General features: G+C 37.7%; 1 protein-coding gene across 3 annotated transcripts in view; it reads left to right on the top strand.

The window, feature by feature from the left end:
• Positions 1 to 12,951, top strand: part of TRPS1 (transcriptional repressor GATA binding 1) — a 175,758-nt gene that overhangs the window by 9,643 nt on the left and 153,164 nt on the right. For 2 of the 3 annotated variants that reach the window (XM_015619592.3, XM_015619591.3), the window contains exon 3: positions 7,323 to 8,452. In XM_015619592.3, the coding sequence (XP_015475078.1) occupies positions 7,323 to 8,452 (1,130 nt within the window). The remainder of the gene's footprint in view (positions 1 to 7,322; positions 8,453 to 12,951) is intronic. The other variant, XM_015619593.3, reaches the window with a different exon arrangement.

The raw sequence follows: 12,951 nt of genomic DNA, 5'->3' as shown, positions 1-12,951 counted from the left end.
GGAAAGGTATTCAGCCTTCTGATCATCTTCATGCATCCTCTGGACTCACTCCAATAGGTGCATGGCTGCCTTATGCTGGGAACCCCAGAGCTGGATACCCATCTCCAGATGGACCAGGTGGGGTCTCATGAGAGCGGAACAGAGGGGGAGAATCACCTCCCTTGACCTGTGGGTTACATATATAAATACATATAATGAATAAAGCTAACAACTTCTCCAGGATTTTCAGCAACTGAAAAGCATTTCTGGATGTTCAGCCAGCAGTCTGCCCAGTGTCCTAGAAAGTGGTAGACAAGTGCTCACACAGAGTCTGTAAAGCTCTTTCTTTTGTGTCCTTTATAAATCACCAGTGAGTTCCATATGTCTATATGGTGTTATGTGATGAGTGGTTTTTAGTGGTCTGGATTTCAGTGTATCAAATCTGGCATCTTTTCTCAGGTTAGACATGTGTGACTAGTATAAAGCGTAGTCTAGGATTCAGCTGAATGAGAAATGCTGTTTTTCTTTGTAGGTTCTGCTTTTTGTCTTCTACGCTTATATTACTGTTAGATTGAATATGTGAAGGTAAAAAAATAAAAAATGTAGGAGTTTTTAGGGGTACAGTTGTAATCAGCAGCACTTCTCATGATAAAGGTTTTCCTTTATGTTTTGGTGATTTTGGAAATGGGACTCCTACAGATGAAGTGAGAATTACAGATTGGAGGGTTAAACAAGTACATAATTTTATTTTGTATTATTAGCAAATCAAACCTTCTTTAAACCTTCTTAAAACCTTCTTTGTCATCAAGTGGGCTTCTTAGAAGGTGACACAAGTACATAACTGGTTGATGTAAGCAAATAGAAACATGTATATGAACGATTTTCATTTTCCTTGCATGCTTTGACAAATGGATCCAAATTTTATATTATTTGTCTCACTGACTTCGGCTCAATTGTCCATAATGCAGGAATTAGATCTAAATAAACTGGACAACCGTTGCTGCATACGATGTATCCCGATCTTGTGGACTAGGTTTTGAGCATATGTTAGAACAGAAGCTGCATGAAGGTGGATGTCACACGAAGCCCATTTCATGTCAGGCATGTTGCAGACTCCCTGGGGACTTTCCTGATAAACTGAAAACTATCAAGCTCTCTTGAGTGTTGCTCCTGCATGTAGGCATAGCTCTTTATTTTGAATCTTATTTCTGGGTCATGATCAGGCTTGGAGGCTGCCTTGCACACTTGAGAGTCATTCCTTAGAAGCACAGGATTCAGTCCTCTATTTTAAGCAACTGACATGAAAAAAAATAATGGTGGCAGGTAGAGAAATTTGTGGTCCATATGCATTTGCTTGTGAGCATGTATACATATATATTACATATATGTATACATGCTCACATGTATATACACATATATACATATATTAGCTTCTTACGTGTACATAATTGAATACACATATATTTATAAATATTATGTGAAAAAGCGCATGGAAGAGATATTTAACTTCTATATTGACAAACAATGATTTGCATGCTTATATGCAGTAGAAGTTCTCCACTTCTATGGAGATATTTGCAAGCTTACTCTTCGGAATGATAGGCAGTGATTTACAGCATATTAGCTGCTACATAGTGAGTGCAGGGAACATTTCTGCTCTGTGGCAGAAATAAGCTATTTTAGCTGCCTTGCAGTGAGAAGTAGTCTATACTAATATTAGAATATTCAGATGGACAGTTTGTGGAACAACTGATGTGATGTATACTCACAGGCTTCAAAGAGAAGCTGTTGATGTGTTGATATTCCTTACCTTATTTCAGGGATATTTGGTAGTGTTTGAAGAGCTACTAATGAACACAGTTGGTGAGACTAGTAATATTAGTGCTTATATTTAAAGTTATAAACTGCTAAGATAGCTAGCAGAAAGGACGAGAGCTCAAAAAATAAAGTTCCTGGGGAAAAAGGAAGGCAGCTAGGTTTTCTTCTGGTATAAATCAGTGCAAGTTTGCCTCTAAGCCTGTAAGGTTGTGTGAGTTTACAGTAGCCAAGGAACTGTCTGGTAATTTTATCTACAGAGAATAGAAGGGATGGTACTTCTTTAGATACTAGTCTAGTAGCACTAGTTAGCAAATGAAAGTCTTGATTTTCTCTTTCTTTCTTTTGTTGGTTTTGCACATCTGGTCTCCTGACCTTAATTTAAGTTCTGTTATTGTTCTGTCACAGTCTTTGTTTTAAAAATACTTATAAAATTCTAATGGCACAAAAACTGTGTTGGGTTCAATGGCAACAGAATAAATCTCAAGAAGAATGCACTTACTTTGAATGAATGTGATCCAATAGTTTGCTTTCTTGTTTTGGTAAGAATTAGCAGCCCAGAAAGCCAGGAGGTTACCCTGAGTTTTTGACTCACTTGTGCAACATAGATTTATGTACCTATAAATTAATCATAGTAAATAGTTTTAAGAATATGCTCTGAAGGTTTTCCTGGTTTAAAATGCAGAAAGAGAAGGAGTGAGAGGGAGTGAATTCTCCATAGGGGAGGTTAGAGAACTGGGTGGTGTTACACAAACTTGCATGAAAGCCAGGAATCTGTTCTGGCCTGCATGACATGAAGAACTTCATAAATGTGGGATGGTTAAAATGTTCTGGATGCTATATTGCACAAAGCAAATGAATAAACAAGAGCATTAGAAAATATTTTAGGATTAGAAGATTAAGAGTAATTGCAAAGGCAGACTGGATGGCTCAGAAGATTGGTAAGGGATCTGGAGCCTTTCACCTCCTGATTAGCCAAAGATGTAACCCAGGTAAGGAAGGAAAAAAAAAAGAAAAAGATTCATTAACGTTTGATGTTCCAATGCAGATGGATTCTAATCAGTAGTTGCAGAAGAAGCCAGGGGTCAAAGACAGCTTTACCCTGAGCATGTAATCCATGTGGTTGAATCTCTAATGTGGATAGAATTTCTGCTGGTAGAATTTTCTGCATGAAATACATGATTACAGGAGCTGGCAGATCTTCTCTTCCTTAGTAATGTTTTTCAGTTTCTGTAAGAAGTATTTGTAAACTGCTTTGGCGTGATGGAATTTAGGATTGAATTTTGAAAAGGAGGAGGGAGAACAGGGTAGCATTTGGATCAAGGGCAAAATAAAAATCAAAGACAGATTAAAAAAAAAAAAAAAAGAAAGAAGAAAGTACTTCTCTTTGCCCAAGTCCATCTATTCCATGAAATCATTGTCTTGACTAATTAAAGTAATGTAGACATATCTGTTGGAAACATATAGTGCAATTACACAGCTTTGTTGAAGTACTTGCCAACATACTTTGGAAAGTACATCTTGAAACACTGTCAATTATCATGTTATCTTTTCTCCTTTTTTTGGCTATTTTTGGAAATGTGTGTGGTGTATGAGGAGATAGCTTAGTTGTGTTAACACATGAGCTTCAGATTTTGACAATTTTCCCCATTAATGAATAAACTTAATGATTAAGAGCTTTGAGTTTATGGAAATCTTACTCTGAAATACATTTCAGTTTAATCCCAGAATGAGACATGGCTTTGAAGAGCAGTTTTTAAAGAATATTAGTGCAACCACATCCAGCACAAGAATGGAGAACTCATTCTAATATCTGTATTTTTTCATACCGCGTAATAATTAATAACAACTATATTGCCATTGTTGAGATGCTGTGGAAAATACATTGTAATCCCAAGGTTTCATAAGCAAATCACAGTGAAGGGAAGAATTAAATCATGTTTCCACAGTATGAACTTGTATGTGAGGTTCTCTTTAAAAAGAGAATTGTGAAGATTAATTTTCTTCTTTGTGTATAGAGGAAACTGTTGATCTATAGTTGTTCCTACATTTCCTCTACAAACTGTGCATGTATTTGTGACTGACACTAGCTGTGTTGGCTGTCATTTTGGACTCCAGTGCTAGAACAGAATTGCAGAATTTTAGCATTGCTTTTGTTTAGGTTCTTCTTTATGTTGGGAAGAAGTGCCTACTTAAGCATATGTAACTCAGCTAGAGCAGAGCAGGAAATTAAGTTTTATTTGGATCAGAATGACATAAGGGAATAAATACAAGAATCTATCGCTTCTGATACCACCACACAGAAATGTGTGTGTTGATTTCTATGGTGCGTATACCTCAATATCTATCTATCTATCTATCTATCTATCTATCTATCTATCTATTATTGGTCATCCATCCATCCATTCATCCATCCATCCATCCATCCATCCATCCATCCATCCATCTTCCACTTTCTCCTTTTCTTTTCCTCTTTATGGGGCAGATCAGAGAGAGCAGAAGGTGAAGGACAATTACATCACCAGTGAAAAAGTTTAGTGCCTGTGCATAGTGATGCAACATATAACTGAAAAATCTGAAAGTCAAGCCAAGATTTGGGCAAAGTGCGGGAATCCAAACAGTTCTGTAAATGTGTGGGTTTCTTCCAAATGTGGCTGGCTGAAAGCTGAAACAGATTCAGCTTATACTGTCACTTCAAGTACTTTTCCCAACCTCTTTGCATGGAAACCAGTTTCTTTAGTTTTCTTTGAGTGATGACCCTCATGGAGCTTTTCAGTAGTCTTTGTTAATGTATGAAAAGAGGCTTTTGAATGTAATATTAACATTAAGATGACCCTGAATTATTTTCCACATTCATGGTCTAATGCAATGATTTATTTTGAATTGTGGCAGGTATTCAGGAAAATGCCAAACCAATAACTGGTAATCAATTACATTTGAGTGGTGTAAAGATTGTATGTGTCTCCCGCATTACAAGAACTTAACACAGGCACTGTGGGAATATTTAGTTGTACTTTATCCTCTTGTGATGCAGAGAAGGATGTGTTAGCATGGAACACAAACTTGCTGTGCAGACCACTAAGCAGGATTAGCACAAATTACAGAAATTATGTGATTTACAGTCGACTGTAGACAATGCTATTATTAATATGTTTTACCAATGTTCTGAAATAAAAGTAATTAATAATGAATAGCAGCTGGGATTATTGTCACTCAGAGTTTGTTTTAACTGGTGTCCACAGAGTGTCTGCAAAATAGGTTTGTAATCTGTAACTCTGTGGTCAGACAGCTGAGAGTAATGAATGTATTTACCCATTAGAGCCACTTAAGGTAAAGCATTTTGGTCAGTTTTCTGTGCATGCATAGAACAAACATATATCTAATTAAATGAATGAAACCAGATCATCTTGCAGCTTAGGTAATCATGCAGTGAACTGCTGTTATTTTCTGTTTACTGCAATTCCATTAGTGCTTTCTTTGTCCTTTTACACCGCTGAGTTTGAACACTGAAATAATGCAGCTGATGGACACCTAAAGCACTAGATACTGGAAAGCAGGCCCAGACCCCACTCTTGTCAATTGGATCAGGGTGAGAATGGCTTTGTCTCCAATGCTTGCTTGCTAAAAAATAAATAAAAGGAAGTAACTCCTGCACTACAGAAGACCTGTTAAACATCCCTCTTGCAAAGAACATCTTCAAAACCAAGTTCATAATTTGATAGCAGAATGTGGAGCTCCAGTTAAAAGTGAAAATGTTATTACAGCTAAGTCCTAATGATTTGGCTCCCTGACTCACCATTGCCTAATGAGATATGTTTCCTAAACAAACAGAAACCATTTTCAGTTTATTTAAAGAAAAGTTTTAACCGGTGCATGGGGATTTTCCTTCCTTAAGGAAAAAAACAAACAGAAAAAAGGATTTGAGGCTGGATAGCAATATCTCATTATATCATGGTTTAGTAACTCATTGCCTCACTATACATGCTCAATTCTGATGAAATACAAAGGACAGCATTTAATTCTCTGAAGTAAATGGCTAAAAGACATTGATATTATATATGTTTAGAAATGTTTATGTTTCATGCTCTCTGTATGTCTGAGTCTTTCCATTTGGTGTGATACTGAATGAGCAGTGGTCACGTTATCTTCGTGGCATAGCTGTTGAGGAGAAGAAAAATAATTACACCATTTGCCTAATACACTGAAACTGAAACCTGAAGAAATGTAGTAATACACTTACTGGTTGGGAGGATGAAAATCAAACCCTGCAAGGTTTTGGAATTTTATATTCCCTGTAAGACATTTCCTGGGTGTAAAAACTGAGAATATGTCATAACGTAGCTTCCACCCATGTCTACACCATGTGGTGTAGACTGGATGATGGCAAAGGAGTCGATGTCTGTGGATTTTGGGAATTATCTTCTGGACACTATTTGTGACTCAGGGAAAGAATCTGTGCAATGGTGACCATTTTTGTCGAGAGACTCTTTCTTTGGCCTTCAAACCAGTTGTACAGGAGCAGAAAATCTCCCCCTGATGTCAGGGGCAGGTGTGGTGCACTCCTGGGAAGGGCAGGCCTGCCTTGCTGTGAGAACATGGGCTTTAATAACATCAGCCCTGGAAGCCTTCTTCCCTTCCTGCAGAGCATTTTGCTCAGACATCATGAGAACAGTGAAAAAGACATACCTTATTTTTTTGTGTGTGTAATTAGTGATGTCATGGACTTGGGTGTGGTAGTTTTCTTTGCCACATGCCATTTTTCTACTGTAGTTTTTCCATCCTTGTTTGACTAAACTGAGCTCTCTGCATGAGAGGAACAGAAGATTTCCTTAGAGAATGTCTGCAGTGAGTAATCCGTGAGAAAACTGCCTTTTGTTTGAGACATCAGCCACTATGGCTCTGTGAAAAGGCATCCTGGTGGACACTGGATACTCATGTAAGAATGATCTTTGTAAGAATTGGTCATACTCTCAGTACAGCCAACTGAATTTGTAACTTGAAATTTAATTTTTGCTTGCTTGAATTTAGAAAGCAATTCTCTTTGATTGTAAAGCAAAAATATAATTAAAGCGTCCAAGTCAAAAGACTAAGGGTCATTTTTTTTTCTTCCATACCTGGTATAGACTCACAGAAAAGTCTGCTTTCAAAGGTTTCAGAGCTATGGGAACTGATTATTGGATCTTCTATCAATGACATTATTTAATGATATAGTGAAGGATGGAACAGTCCTATCAGCACTAAGATCATCATGTGCACGTGTGCCTCAGTCTCTGCAAATCAAGATATTTGTTATTCATATGGAATATATATTCAGCTATGAGAAACATTTAAAAATATTCATTAACAAATGTTAAAGATGTGAGGGTATATGCATGATATCTAACATAATACAAATGAAAATGGTGGCAATGATTAATAAAAGAGGCTTATGAATCAGTTGCTTTCTATTTCTCTTTCCCCTCTTTCCACTCCTTGCTAATTGAACAAATATACAGTGGAGATAAAACGATCTTATTCTTTATTCACAGGTCACTTTAGGTGGAACCTTCATTGGAATTGGGCGGAAAACTCCAGATTGCCAAGGCAACACCAAGTACTTCCGCTGCAAATTCTGCAATTTCACCTACATGGGCAACTCCTCCACTGAACTAGAGCAACACTTCTTACAGACTCACCCAAACAAAATGAAAGCAGCCCTTCCCTCCTCTGATACTGGTAAAACTTCAGAGAAAAACTCCAATAAATCCAGTCCTACTCTTCGACCATGTGATTCTGGAGACTTGGGGAAGTGGCAAGACAGAATCACTGTAAAAGCAGGAGATGATACGCCAGTTGGATATTCGGTGCCCATCAAGCCAATAGATTCCTCTAGACAAAATGGTACCGATACAACCAGTTACTACTGGTGTAAATTTTGCAGTTTCAGCTGTGAATCGTCCAGCTCTTTGAAACTATTAGAACATTACAGCAAACAGCATGGGGGAGGCCAGGCAGGAAGCCTTCACCCAGATCTGAATGATAAGCTTTCTAGGGGATCTGTCATTAACCAGAATGATCTAGCCAAAAATGCAGATGGGGAGTTAGTGACAAAGTCAGAAAAGGGTGCGAGTGTGGCAAAAAAGAAAGACTTGAGTAGCAAAGGAGCAGAGGACAGCATGGTGACAAGCTACAACTGTCAGTTTTGTGACTTTAGGTACTCAAAGAGCCATGGCCCAGATGTAATAGTGGTGGGCCCACTTCTCCGTCACTATCAGCAGCTACACAACATTCATAAATGTACCATTAAGCACTGTCAGTTCTGTCCCCGAGGCCTCTGCAGCCCAGAAAAGCACCTTGGAGAAATTACTTACCCATTTGCTTGCAGAAAAAGTAATTGTTCCCACTGTGCTCTCTTGCTTTTGCACCTGTCTCCAGGGGTGACAGGAAGCTCTAGAGTCAAACACCAGTGCCATCAGTGCTCATTCTCCACTCCCGACGTGGATGTTCTCCTGCTCCACTACGAGAGTGCACACGAAGGCCAAGCATCTGATGTCAAACCAGAAACAAACGCCCTGCCAGGGGCAGAGGGGCCGCTGACGCTCAAGGAGAACAAAGAACACTCATGTACCAAATGTGACTTTACCACCCAGGTGGAAGAAGAGATTTCCCGACACTACAGGTACAGTGAAGTTTCAAATGGTTAATGATTGGAACCCAAACAAACAGCCCCCCGAAGTTTCTTAATTAAATGTCACCATTCCTCAGACATTTGAGGAAACTGGAAATCAAAATAGGAATGTGGATAGATATAAATCTTTACAGCTGGAGTCCAATCCAACATCCACTTTATTTTGGAAAACCACCAGCTAAGTCAGTGGATTTAATTATACATTTAAACCTGTGCAAAGGAGAGGGGAATTTGGATTTGTGTGTGGATGCTGAAGTTTCAGCATATTTGAGGTTTGGTCAGCTATTTTTCCACCCAGAATCTTTTAGGTACTATAGGTACTATTTTAGTTTAGGCTTTTTCTGAGAAAGTTGGCATCTTCATTCAGTCAGGGAACACAAATGGCTTCACTTTCCAAGATAGACTGTGAACCCTTTATGCTCCGTAACAGTGCTTCAATGTACTACCTTTTTGTAGTATTTTCCATTCCCAAGTCCAGCAATGTAATAATTAGTTTAAGAGCATTCCACTGGTGTTTTGGTGTTCGTTTCCCACTGGGAGCAGACACTCTTTTGTCTGTTGATGTCATTCCCCAAGATCCTTTTGCAGATGCTTATTTTCGTGTTGCTGGTTTACAGTGTCACTCTATTTATTTTAAATGCTAATGTTCCTGTTTGGAGGTGGATGCAGCCAGTCTCCTGACTCAGTCTGACACAATGTCATAGTAGCAGCCAACTCCCTGTTAAACTTCTTGGGTCAGTTCCTGGGCTGTTGTAAACTGGCAGTCCAGTTTGCATCAGAGGAGGAGCTGGCTCTTAGAGTTTGTAAAGAGCAACAGTTATGTGCCACTGCAAAAGCGATGTTAAATATTAGAAAATCATGCTGAATATGTTAATAGTTAAGGCTAATGCGTCAACAACAACGGAAAACTTCAGTATCTATCTCATCTAAAAGATCTTTGTGTGGAAGCCAGCTAGAATGAAGACAAAAGAAGATGCATTTTCAAAGCTAAAGCTTTGTTAAAAGCTCAAGAAACTGTGCCACGTTTAATAGATTCCAAGACATCCAAAATTAACAAAGGCAGACTGGGGCATGATACTTTAATAGAGATTAAAGCTGGGGGCATCCAAATGTTGCCCAACAGAGGGCTGCATTGGCAATATATCAGGAGTCTATTTAGAAAAAAAAAAAAAAAAAAAGCAGATTGCTCATCTTTAATTTGGAGCTAGGGCCCACAGAGGATTCAGGTCCCAGCATGCAGTTCCCCATTTTTGATCCAAGTGGGCCTGAGGGATGTTGTGTGGATTAATTAGTTAATGTTTGTAAACTGCTTTGAAGATGAAAAGTGGTATCTAAGTTCCAAGCATTATTATAACAGCTTTGAGCCATGCTGTAGAACTCCATAGGCAGCACTTTGTCCGCTGCTGGGGCATGGCATGATCTTTTTTTAGTGGTTAAATAACTGGAAGATTGAAATGGCTCCTTTACTGAAAGAATCCAACCTTTTATTTTGCTGCAGCTGGTAATTTAAGTTTTAACAAGCATGCCGAGCTAAGATCCTTTTTCCCAAGAAAGGAGAAGCCATGACTTTCAAAATGAAGTGCTAAGTCTGAGATGGGGTAGTTGGGGCTGTTCCTTCAGAGGGCTCAGCACCCTGCAGTTCTGGCAGTAGTCACAGGGAACTGCACTTTGGAAAATCAAGAGATACACTTTAAGCATTTAGTCTCAAATTGTTTCTCTAAGATTAGGCTATTTTGTTTAAAACACTTGAACAAGGTACTCTGTTAACTCCTGTCTATGACATTGGTCAGTACTCTGAGAACACTGTGTAAAGCAAGGTACGGTGTCCCCATAACTGCTGACTTCTTTCTCTTTCTCCTGTAATTCCCCCTTGATAATTTGAATTTTGTTTTTCTGCTTGTACTGCTGCTGTTTTCCCCCACTGTGCACCTTTTTTGAAATCACATACGTTAGTTGTTTGTGGTAGATGCTCCATAATGGCAAACACCAGCAGGTTTTATTGTTTTTCTATGTATAACCTAGTTTTCACTCTATCAAACTAAAACTTCTGAGGCATTATAACTTTTATTTTTATTATTATTATCGGGCCTTTTTCTTTTAGTAGAAGTCTGGCATGTATCAGATACGTGTTTTCTTTCCCTATTTGTATTTTAGGACCTAAAGATAGAGCACAGTTCAGGTTTTAAAAAGTAGAACATCTGTAAAATAGTACATCTATCTGTAAAATAGTTGATAGACAGAAACATGCTAATGTAGTCAGCTCACATCCAACTGTGCTTCTCTGTTTCTTAATCAGAATTTGTCTCAACGCTTTTGTGCTGCACATTATGTACGTCTGATGCATTTAAAATGCTGTACATGCTCATGTGCCTAAAACCTCTTCATTTATATAATAAGGAGCTGAATGGATTCTAATAGTAAACATAATACTAAACATTAATGTGGTGGAAGAAAATGTTCTGCTGTTCATGTATTTAGATTTAGCCCTGATAATCTGGAGTATCAGTGTTTGCTTTAGATATTATATATTTTGATGTACTTTTTGTCTGCATTATTTTAATTTTTGGGTCATATGTCTGAACAACATTCTTTATTTTATTACTTATTTTGCTTCCTTTTGGCTCTACATCTACAATTTCACTATGTATTGCTAACTAAAAAATTATTTATATCCCAGTGTTATTTCTTCGCAGACATGTATTTGCAACAGTATTAGAATTTGCAGAAGCAGTTCTTTACAAGTTTTCTTTCTACAGAAATGTATACTTACACTTAACACTCTATTCAGTATTTCTTGACATGATTATTTGAGAGCTGTTCAGTTAAATTTGAAGTCAATGAATCACACTGCATTTGAGTTTACTTGTATTTAAACCTCACTAAAATATGCTTACTCAAATAAATCCCTAGAAGATTTATTGGCCTCCATTTTCCACTAATTCTGCTACTACTCATTTTCCATTATACCTCTGAGGAATCAGATACTATTCACGTTAATTGCAAAGCTTAGTTTTTTCTCAAAACTGTCTGGTATTCTGATGAGCCAGAAGATGCCAGCACTTTTAATTTAGATAAAAATCAAACTGAGTATTTGGGCAAATTTTGCATGTTGTTTCACTTAGTCTAGAGATTATTTTCCTGCTTGTTCCAAAAAGAATTAATTTTGATTGTTTTTTTTAAAGCAGCTTCTTGCAGAAGTGCCCCTTTTTTCTTATAATTTTGCTAAGACGTGGGAGAACAGTGCATTTTTTCAATTTTGCAAAATACAGATTTTTTCATGTAAAACCTTATTTGATAGAAAGCATTTGATCAGTGCTGATTATAATTAGAAGTGCTATGCTGAAAAATCCTCTAAACTTTTAAAAAACAAAGTAGGATAGTGATTTTTAAACTACAAAATATAATATGAAAATGTAAAGACTCAAATGAAATGAAAGCTCTGGCAATGGTGTAGAATAATTTTTCTAATAAATTATTTTGAAATGTGGATGACAGAAGTTACGTAAGGTTCTCTTTAGAAATTAATTTCAAGTTAATTAAATAATTCATTACCTCTCAAAGATAAAGGAGGTAGGGGGGGCAAAAGGCAAAGGGGTGCTTGGGGCTTCATCTTCCCAGCACCCAGGCTGCAGCTCAGGAGTGGGGGTGTTGGGGACTGACCCTCAGACTCTCAGGCAGAAAAAGCCAAAGCAGGGTCTCAGATCTGCAGATTATGGAAATTTGGCACCTTTGGGACACTTCCCCCAGAGAAGAAACTCAGGGAAAAAATGTAAATTGAGACCCACCAGCTTCCAGTTTTACAGAAGAGAAGAAATGTTCACTCAGTGAACAATAGCAGCAGCTATAAGGGCCTTTTCCATTCTCCTGACACCTTAATTCACTGCTCTGAACTTGTTTGCTCTTGCCAATGGCTTTTGCTCTCCTTTGATCTCAGTCTTGCTCTCCACTCTGCCCTGTCTCCTCTCCGTTCTAACACTACACTGAATTTTCTTGCTTGCTTTGTTTGCTGTCTTTTCTTCTGAATATTTCCCCTCCCTACAAGCTTGAGTGCAGCACCCATCCCAAAAGTTAACTTTCTTGTAAACCTGTTTCTTCATGAGAAATGATAGTAATTATGATATTTATAATTAAAATAAAATGTGAAAAAATTGAAATGATACGACAGCCATACCTTCTTCCAGAGTATTTTCTATGCCCTAGAGCCTAGGACTGTCTTCAGGTAATTACAAAAAAAAATTACTTGTTTTGTAGAGGATGATGTTTTGTAATACTTCAGACTAGTTAGAAGTATGTCAACAAGACTTAATTAACAACTGGCTAGTGTCGGGAGTCTTGCAGCCTGTTAGGAAGTTCAAATAAAGAATGTTAAATCCGTAAAAAACCCCAACTGTGTAATCTCTCCAACTTCAAGATTTTGCAAGGGAAAATCCTTGTATCTTACAGCACCCAATTCAAGTACTTTTTGGTACAAATAATGATAAGAGTTTTTA

The sequence above is a fragment of the Parus major genome, chromosome 2, assembly GCF_001522545.3.
Source record: "Parus major isolate Abel chromosome 2, Parus_major1.1, whole genome shotgun sequence".
In the NCBI taxonomy this organism is placed as follows: Eukaryota; Metazoa; Chordata; class Aves; order Passeriformes; family Paridae; genus Parus; species Parus major.
This window is presented reverse-complemented; position numbering and strand designations above follow the sequence as displayed.